Source organism: Poecilia latipinna, unplaced genomic scaffold (assembly GCF_001443285.1).
Source record: "Poecilia latipinna isolate Pla-1442-1.1 unplaced genomic scaffold, P_latipinna-1.0 Scaffold373, whole genome shotgun sequence".
NCBI lineage: Eukaryota > Metazoa > Chordata > Actinopteri > Cyprinodontiformes > Poeciliidae > Poecilia > Poecilia latipinna.
Window position 1 is genome coordinate 44,173 of NW_015112989.1, and position 9,777 is coordinate 53,949.

The window sequence follows — 9,777 nt, forward strand, 5'->3', positions numbered from 1 at the left end:
CGCCATAGCAACCACCAGGAGAGCCACCAGCAACCTGGGGGCAGCAGGACCAGATCTGCTTGCCCTGAAACTAATGCCTAGAAATGAAAAAACATTACATCCAGTGTGACTGGGTTCTATCCTCTCCATGGCCTGACCTCTGACCCCCATGCTTCCACAGGGCCATCGTGTGGCTCCAGAACCGGCGCGAGGCGACCATGGAGCGATCGCGGCCGTCCACCACGGTGAGGCGGGACGACCCTGGAGAGTTCAGGGTGGGCCGGCTCAAACACGAGAGGGTCAAAGTCCCCAGAGGAGAAGCTATGATGGAGTGGGCGGAGTCAGTCATGCAGATCCACGCCGATAGGAAGTCGGTGCTGGAGGTGGGAGAGGAAGTGAACTTGTTGGAAGCTCTGTCTCATCTGTGCTGCGACTATCTTCTGAAGCTGAATCGTGTGTGTGTGTGTGTGTGTGTGTGTGTGTGTGTTTTCAGGTGGAGTTCCAGGGTGAAGAGGGAACCGGTCTGGGTCCCACCTTGGAGTTCTATGCTCTGGTGGCTGCAGAGTTCCAAAGAACGTCTCTGGGTATCTGGCTGTGTGACGACGATTTCCCTGATGACGAGTCCCGACAGGTCAATCACCTCGCAATCGCTGACCAATGAGCTCATGAGAAACTGCTAAGAGGCTGTGAAGTAGAGTTCTATCACAGTCTGAGGCCCATCTTATCATTCTGTCATGATGTGACACTGACAGAACAAACTGCTCTGCACACACTTCAGGGTTCTATAACAATAATAGATTATGCATTTTATTTATAGAATATGTAATATCTGTTTTATTGAAATGACTAGAATGTTCTATAAACTTTAGGAAAAAATATTCATTATGGAATTTTTCAATAACAAATTAGTTGGAATCTGATTTCAGCCAATTTTACAACAAAGTATTAGAGCCATTGGTAATAATAAGATAAGAATAAAGTCATAATGTTATGAGAATAAAGTCATATTATGAGAACAGTCAGCATATTACGACTTTATTCTCAGAATATTATGAGTTTATTCTCATAATGATTTACTCTCATAACATTATAACTCACCAAATTAATCAATGATTTTTTTTAAATAAACAGCATCAGTGATACCAGTCCTGTATATTTCCTTGGCTTCAGGTTGATGCATAAATTCCCAGAATCACAAATAGGAAATCAGTTGTGCGATTTTGAGCTCCTCCATATTTAATAGAAGGATGTAACATGTTAATCAGTAGAACTGGAGGTATGAGGAGGATGCACCAGGTTTATGATGAGTATTCACCCAGTGAACAGGAACCAGGGCAATGCTTTGTTGATTTGCACCAGTTTGATCTCCGTCTCCATGGCGACACTGCTGACCTTGTGTGTTCCTCTGTCTCCTGTAGGTGGACCTGGGCGGCGGTCTGAAGCCGCCCGGTTTCTACGTGCAGCGCTCCTGCGGCCTGTTCCCCGCTCCGTTCCCACAGGACAGCGAGGAGCTGGAGCGCATCACCAAGCTCTTCCACTTCCTGGGGATTTTCCTGGCCAAGTGTATCCAGGACAACCGGCTGGTGGACCTGCCCGTGTCCCAGCCCTTCTTCAAGCTGCTCTGCATGGGCGACATCAAGTCCAACATGAGCAAGCTGCTGTACCAGTCGCGCGGCTCGCCGCCAGGCCACGGCCCCGAGCGCGCCCACCTGCAGGCGCTGCTGTCTGAGGTGCAGTCAGAGGCGTCCACCGAGGAGAGCCAAGAGACGTACTCTGTGGGCAGCTTCGACGAGGACTCAAAGTCCGAGTTCATCATGGACCCGCCCAAGCGGAAGCTGCCCGCCTGGTACCACGGCATCCTGACCTGGGATGACTTCCAGCTGGTCAACCCACACAGGTCAGCAGGTCATTGGGTTCAGAGTTTCCTTCTTTAATTTGGTTGTGAAAACATTGACTCATTTGGAAAATGATTCCCCCCCTAGAGCAACCTTCCTAAAAGAGGTGAAGGAGCTGGCTGTGAAGAGGAGACAGATCCTGGGCAGCAAGAGTCTGTCTGAGGACGAGAAGAACACCAGACTGCAGGACCTGATGCTGAGGAACCCCATGGGCTCTGGACCCCCACTCAGCATCGAGGACCTCGGGTAAAATCCTCTGAGACTCAGCTTGACCTGCTGCTGAGAAGAGCCGAGTCAGCTCTTCTGTTTGGAGCCGTAACATAGTCAGGGTTTTACCCAGAATACCTGCTGAACCCCGGAGTCGATACTTGAACACGAGAAAAAAGACAAACACAAACAATACAAATTAAACAAATATCACACTTTTGCACTTCAATTAAATCCTAATTAATTAATCACAATGGATCTTCAAACAAGGTAATGCCATAAATAGGTAAGGCATAAATGAACCAAGCAGCTGCTTAGGCCCATAAATGCTAACATTTTAACACAGAGTTTAATCTTTGTGTTGGACCTCAGTTTGTTCACAAATTAATTTCAGCAAATAATAAACAATTATGACTGACTGCTGTTAAACTACCTCTACCTATTAAGTCTTAATAGAAGGGGGGGGGGGGGGGGTCATTTTCTGCCCAAGGGGCCATGAAATCTTGAGCCAGCCCTGGTCACATTTCAAAATAAATAAAATGAAAATTACCAAAACAGATAATTAACTGTCTGCTTAATTAAATATTCTCAATGTGCAAAATTGAAGCATTCCTTGTACTAAGTTTTTGTTGTTTGGTAATATCTGCAGCTTGCCACAGTATTTTGATTGGCTGGTTGTTATTTATGTGAATGCAGCATTTTCCAGGCATTGGCAGCCAATGCCTGGAAAATGCTGCATTGAGTGAGTGTGTGAGCCTTAAACACACACGCTCAACGGGAACTGTTAAAACACAGCTATATGTTAAATCATATTTGTGGCTCATGTTGAGCAAGCAGAGCAAACATTTGCTTTTTAAACTTGACGCCTGCCTCAGTGCAGGATCCTCCCAAGAAACATGATCCCTCACAGATTGTTCCTATACATGCTGGAGTATTAAAAAGGAAAAGGGACACAGCCTCAGCAGTCTGTAAAAGTTTCATAATGCTGTATTAAAATGAAGATACTGTATAGAAATAATAAGTACAGTATTTTTGCACCTGCTGCTGTTCTAAATGTGACCTGATGACGTGACATTTCTGTTTTCAGGTTAAACTTTCAATTCTGTCCATCATCAAAGGTTCACGGCTTCTCTGCAGTAGACCTGAAATCAAATGGAGATGACGAGGTAACAGCACACATCCACCCAGCTGCTGCTCTGGTCACAGGATGGACTGTGCGTGCGTGTGTCCGTCCCACTAAACCTGCTTTCCTTTTTGTGTGATTGTATGAGGACAGATGGTGACTGTGGAGAATGCAGAGGAGTACGTGGAGCTGATGTTTGATTTCTGTATGCACACTGGCATCCAGAAACAGATGGAGGCCTTCAAAGGTGAACACACACATCACAACTACACAAAGCTGGAGCTCACTTACAGCTCAGACACCACTGAAAGTAATGGAATTATTATTTTCATTCCAAGCACTCGCCAAAACCTGCATAGTACCCACAATCACAGATGAACCGTATCTTTGGGACACCAAACTGTTGAGATGTTTATTATTATAAGTAGGGCTGAAACAATTAATTGGATTAATAGTGATTCATTGATTAATTTAGTAATTGATTCGTTCTTAACTGGAGCATTCCTGTTTCAAAAGGTCATTTGCTAAAAGAACAACACAGAGCAGTTAGTAAGACAAAACTGGACAAAAAAAAGGCTCATTCTACACATTTTTTATTTAACCACTGAAGCCTTTTTATACAATATTAGATATACATTGAGGTGCAAATGTACAATTAATTCAAGTCATAAATAAATTTAAGTAAGAAAATAAACATTTTGTTACCGGAAAGATAATAACAGCACACCTGTAGTGAATGCTCCATCATTAGTAAAGGATGCATCTGCAGCTAACAAATACAGTTAATAATTGGAGAGCAAAAGGTGCTTCATAGTTTGTTTTCAGCATTTGAGTCGGGTGAAGCTAAAACTAAGGAGTTCTAGGTAGAATAGATTTAAAAAGGTTTTTGTTTTTACTCTTAAGTGCAAAATTAATAGATATTTTTGTAGTATTTTTAGAGTCTGGGTTACTAAATGAGTTGATAATTAGAATAATGGGTGGATGTGACTGAACAGTGTGGGCTCACCCTGTCTGCTCTCCTCAGAGGGATTTAATCAGGTGTTTCCCATGGAGAAGCTGAGCTCCTTTAGCCATAAGGAAGTGCAGATGGTCCTCTGTGGTAACCAGTCTCCTTCCTGGAATGCTGATGACATCATCAACTACACCGAACCAAAGCTTGGTTACACCAGAGACAGGTGTGAGAGCAGACACACACCTACACACACACACACACACACACACACAGGGTTGATGTTTGAGGCTAAAAACTGATCCTAACTGTTACATTGTATCTGCTCCTCTTCAGTCCTGGCTTTCAGCGCTTTGTCAGGGTTTTATGTGGAATGTCGTCTGATGAGAGGAAAGCCTTCCTGCAGTTCACCACCGGCTGCTCCACGCTGCCCCCTGGTGGCCTGGCCAACCTTCACCCACGCCTCACCGTAGTCAGAAAGGTAGGTTCAGATCTTCTGGCATCTTTAAAAGCCTGACTGTGAGCTGATTGGCTGCTGTTCCTGTCTTGCCCCGCCCCCTCCAGGTGGATGCAACAGACTCCAGCTATCCATCAGTAAACACTTGTGTTCACTACCTGAAGCTCCCAGAGTATTCATCTGAAGACATCATGAGGGAGCGTTTGTTAGCTGCCACTATGGAAAAGGGCTTTCACCTGAACTGACCTCCGAGCGTCGCCACGGTTACACTGAGCATGTGCCCAAGCCATCTGTCCGTGTTGCCAGAACATCCAGCCGCGTGACTGTCAGACACACAGAGGCTCGCAGCGCAGGATTTTGACTGAACATCTCCATCCTACACGTTTCACGCTTCCCTCCTGACAACCACGTCAGCATCCAGGGCCAAGGCTACAGGCTGGTGTGTGTGAGAGTGTGTGTGTTCGCGTTCGCACACATGTCCCCTCCTCTCCTCCGTTCAGTTCAGTGCCTGGTTCCACTTAGTTTTCAGTTTCTCCATTAGAGGTTCAGGCTCATTTCTCGTTTTCATCTTTTTAGTTTTTCTTCCTTTCCTTTCAGCTTGTGTGTGTGTGTGTGCGTGTGTGTGTGCGCGCGCGTGTGTGTGAGAGCATCAGTTTGGTTTGTTTCAGACCTGATGAAAAGGTCAGAGTTCAGTTTTTGGTGTTTCCTCTCTGATTAAGCTAAAGAGAAAAAAAAACACTGATTGTGTTTGATGCACATCTAAAAAAAACTCTGCTCCCTGTATTTTCTTTGTATATTGTAAACATTTATTTAACTGAAGTACTGAAGTTGCAGTTTCAGGTAAACAAATATTTTCAAATGTGTATGCTCCAAAAGATAATCAATAAATTGTTTGCAAAGTATGAAGTAAAGATTTAGTTGTGTGGTTTGTAGAATTTTTTTTTTAGCGTCTTAGAAACAGAAAATCCCATAAATGGCTTTTTGATTTAGTAACTATTGAATTCAACAGGTGAGATCAAGCTCCGCCCACCAAGCAGTAAAATGACTAATTAGAGAAGCAGCCAAGAGGTTCATGATAACTCTGGAGGAGCTGCAGAGATCCACAGGTGCTCTCCGCAGATGTGACATTTTTATGGAACAGCATCAAATAGAAAACTGTTCAAGCAGCTGTGAGGACTCCATCTCCCAGATTCCCAAGGTTCATTTCAGGGACGGGTAAAATTTAGAAGTTGCTCTGCTGTAGATCTGAAGAGCTGTGAATGGCACAAAAATGCCTGGAAGGGGCAGTATTTATTTTCAAGGCACATGGTGCCATTATAAAGCACAATCAAGTAACTGTTTAAATATAAATCACTTAAAAGAAATATGACTTTGTAATTTAACTCCTTGAAATTGGGCCTCTGTCTCTTTAAAAACTCCTGCTCTTTCTGAAACTCCGCCTTCAGGAAGTCGTCACAGCATGGCTCCTCTATTGACCTTTTAACAATGTTGCACTGAGGGGTAGCTCTATTTTTTAATGCTTTATCTTATTTATCCAGTATTGATGTTTGGTACTTTGTTTTAGCTGTAGCTGATGTTAAAGCATAAAGTTGATGAGCTCCGCAGTTTCACCAGACTTTGGCTAATTGCTGCTGGCTAATCTGAAGGAGCTGAGTGGGATCAAATGAACAATTAGAAGCTCTGCAGAGATCGGGAGGTGAACAGATGTGTTGGAGCAGAAACATTTCTTTAACAAGCCCCCAGGGATTGGACTAGGACACCCCTGATCGAGAGTGATTGTGCACAAAAAAAAAACGCTCAAACACAGAAATAACAAAATGAGGTTTCACCATGTATTATCAGCTGTCTGAGCCACAAACATTATTACTTCATATTACACACAGTTGCAACCTGTCAGTAGTATTCTGTACTGTTAAGTGTTGCTGTGAGATGCACACACTGGTACATTAGCGCCTCATGGAGACTTGGCAGCAGTTTGCTCTACAAACACTAGGGGTGCACCAATTGCAGTTTTCTGGCCAATCGCTGATCTTCAAAATGCCTGACCTGCCAATTCTGAATTTTGTTAAATATGGCGGCAAAGTTGCTAAGTTGGCAACAATGGAGTGACTGTTGTCAACTGCACAGATGCAGATGTGACCAGGTGACCCGGTGGGCGGTCTGTCAGGGTAGCTTCAGACCTTTGCAGTGGAAGATAAGATCAGTTTCACATGTGAGTTTCGGTTGATCACCCAATATTAAGGAAACCAAGACCGATTTACCAGCACACCCCTAACAAACACCAGTCCAATATTTCCCAGAGTGCTCCAATAGTCTGTGACATCATTTCCTGCTTCGTTCACCCATCCGCCATTTTGTCGATGGCGGTGAGTGGAGCAAGGATGCGGCTCTTGTTCGTTTCCACGATGTGGCCGTTCTGGATCATCTCGTCCAGGATGATGTGAACAGAGTCCAAATTAAACATGATCTGACCACATTTCAAGGTCAAGGAGAAACCAGCAGGCAGCAGACAAGATGGCGTAACTGAAACGTAGCCAAGCTCCATTTTTACAGTCTGTCTCTCTGTGAGACAGTCTGTCTCACAGAGAGACAGACTGTCTCACAGAGAGACAGACTGTCTCAGAAGCTCTCATTTGTTAAGGCAAATGAGAGCTTCAATAAATATGTAAAAAAAAAAAATTATTTGCTCCAATAATACTGCAGCTTTAGTGAATAAAATCATCTTTGAAAACTAGATTTTTATGTTTGCTGGATAGTAAAATTGGTTGGATGATAGGAAATATTTTAATGCAACAAAAAAGGCAAAAGCAGAAGAAGACTAATGCGGAAAATACTTTTTCACAGCACAGTTCATACATATTAAATTTCAAAATTATTCTGGAGCTACAAATAGAACCTAATGAGCTCAGAGCTGGGAACCTGCCATCATAAAGGATACATCCAGTTCACTCTGCGGACAGATAAAAACAGACAGTTAGAGATATCCTGCAGCCATCTGAAGATTTTCAGCACTGATGAACTCACCACACGGCTGAAGTATTTATCTAAAACCTCCACAAAGTTCTGGATCAGCTCGTAGATGGACAACTCATTCTACGGGAGGATTCCAGGAAGCACGAATTAGAGAAGCAGGAAAACAATCTGAGCGTTGTTGTCAGATTCTGAAGACTTACCTCGCTGTCCGACACCCCCACCACAACGTACAGCGCTGCATACTGGCGGTAAACCAGCTTAAAGTCTTTATACTCCACAAACGAACACTGGAAAGAGGCAGACATACTGTAAGCACATCCTGTGCACAGAAGACTCGAGATGTTTACATTCACCCATCATCTGTGATTGCTAACACTTTATTTGAAGGGGGGTGAATAAGACTGACATGACACTGTCATAAACATGTCATAAACACCTGTCATGAACATGAATAAGCCTTCATGAATATTTATGACTGCTGTCATAAAGTGTCATTTGGTAAAGTATGACACTTTTAATACAAAGTTGACATTATTCAAAATGTCTTTGTTACGACAACTTGACGTTAACCAAGAAATCATTACTGATATAAATTTGTTATAAAATAATTACTGATTTCACTTTAAAAATGAGGTAACTTTATGTTATTAAAGATAAAGTTTAAACAGTAATGATTTCTTGGTTAATGTCAAGTTGTCATAACAAAGACATTTTGAATAATGTCAACTTTGTATTAAAAGTGTCATAATTTACCGAATGACGCTTTATGACAACAGTCATAAATATTCATGAAGACTTATTCATGTTTATGACAGGTGTTATGTCATGTTTATGACAGTGTCATGACAGTCTTATTCAACTCCCTTCAAATAAAGTGTTACCGAAATATTTTATCATAGATCAGACCAGATATATTAAGCTTAAAAAGACTAATCTGGCAAAATTACGGCTTCTGGAAAGCCGTAATTGCTTTCCAGAAACCGTAATTGCTTCTGGAAAGCAAGCCCCTGGATGGGAGGGGAGTGGAAGGGTCTTAGGACAGCCCCTGTCCTAAGTATAAATAGTTAATGTAAATGCTTGGAAGGACGTAGACTGTGTATTTAAATATAAACAGTTATATTCTATTAACAGAATTCATTCTGAGAAATCTGCCCCCACAAACATGGCGGCATTGTTGACGTACAAACCTGCCAACTGTGCTGCATTTGTATTCAATGGCTGCCATTACAAGATTTCCAGCTGTATAACCGCCACATATTTCTGTCGATAATTTCAGCATTCTTTCTGAAAACTCTCCAGACCTCAACAGGCAGCCAGCCAAGCAGTCAGGCAGGCAGCTAGCCAGCCAGGTAGTTTACCTGATGCTTTCCGCGGCTCAGGCAGCAGCGGACAGCCACCGCTTCCAGCGCTGCTCTCTTACTCAGCTCCACTGGCTCATAGTATTTGGAAAGTCTGGTCTGACCCTGCTGGTTCACCATTAGCACAAACTTAATCATCCTGTCACCTTCCACAGACCAGCCTCATCCTAAGACAGTTCACCAGTTTTCCTTCCTCAAACATAAACAATGACAATGCAGCTGAGAGATACAGTACTGCCACCTAGTGGATTGGAGTTAAGGAAAAAGTCAGTAACTAGGTGGAAATGTTTTTAATAAAATTAGAGAGAGAGAGCAAGCTCCTGCTGGAGAATTAGCGCAAAAAGGTAAGACATGTATATTTGTTTCCCCCTCCATTTTTTTTTTTTTTTTACAATGATAGTACAATATATAAGAAAAATAGTTAATTTTTTGCTTAAATTGTGTCATATTTTTGAGGATAATCCATGGAAAGGCAGTGTTGTCAATCAAGTTTATTTATATAGCACATTGCAGAAACGACTGTGAAGAAGTCGAAGTCTTGGACTGAAGGTGCTGGTTGTGTGTTACGTTGTTGAAGTGTAATCTTCTGCTGTCATCTGTTGCTATAGCAGCATCAGACCTAGGGACTTGAAAAAACTAAGTAACCTGATAAAGAAGGCAGGTTCTGTTCTGGTTCTGTTCTGTGGGACCTCTGCAGATGATTGTGCAAAGAAGGATTCTTCATTAAGCAAAGAATATTAAGAAATACCTTGAGGATCCTCTTTATCAGACGACAATGGCATCTTCAGTCAAAGGCTTCCTCAGCTTCACTGTAGTACAGACAGCTATGGAAGATC

The 9,777-nt window shown here is 42.8% G+C and overlaps 2 protein-coding genes across 4 annotated transcripts in view; one reads left to right on the top strand and one right to left on the bottom strand.

Annotated features, from left to right (window-relative positions):
- The window catches only part of hectd1 (HECT domain containing 1), a 30,697-nt gene extending 25,176 nt beyond the window's left edge, over positions 1-5,521 (top strand). For all 3 annotated transcript variants that reach the window (XM_015036559.1, XM_015036557.1, XM_015036558.1), the window contains 9 exons: positions 161-362; positions 473-610; positions 1,398-1,876; positions 1,962-2,120; positions 3,169-3,247; positions 3,358-3,451; positions 4,229-4,379; positions 4,490-4,634; positions 4,718-5,521. In XM_015036559.1, coding sequence (XP_014892045.1) covers positions 161-362; positions 473-610; positions 1,398-1,876; positions 1,962-2,120; positions 3,169-3,247; positions 3,358-3,451; positions 4,229-4,379; positions 4,490-4,634; positions 4,718-4,855 — 1,585 coding nt within the window. In that variant the 3' untranslated portion in view covers positions 4,856-5,521. The remainder of the gene's footprint in view (positions 1-160; positions 363-472; positions 611-1,397; positions 1,877-1,961; positions 2,121-3,168; positions 3,248-3,357; positions 3,452-4,228; positions 4,380-4,489; positions 4,635-4,717) is intronic.
- An 899-nt stretch (positions 5,522-6,420) lies between these two features.
- Positions 6,421-9,297, bottom strand: ap4s1 (adaptor related protein complex 4 subunit sigma 1). The gene is made up of 5 exons (XM_015036585.1): positions 8,942-9,297; positions 7,784-7,870; positions 7,635-7,703; positions 7,549-7,560; positions 6,421-7,077 (listed from the first exon to the last, which is right to left on the bottom strand). The coding sequence occupies exons 1-5, from the start codon at positions 9,077-9,079 to the stop codon at positions 6,949-6,951; spliced, it is 435 nt and encodes a 144-aa protein (XP_014892071.1). The 5' UTR covers positions 9,080-9,297; the 3' UTR covers positions 6,421-6,948.
- Between the last annotated feature and the right edge of the window lie 480 nt (positions 9,298-9,777).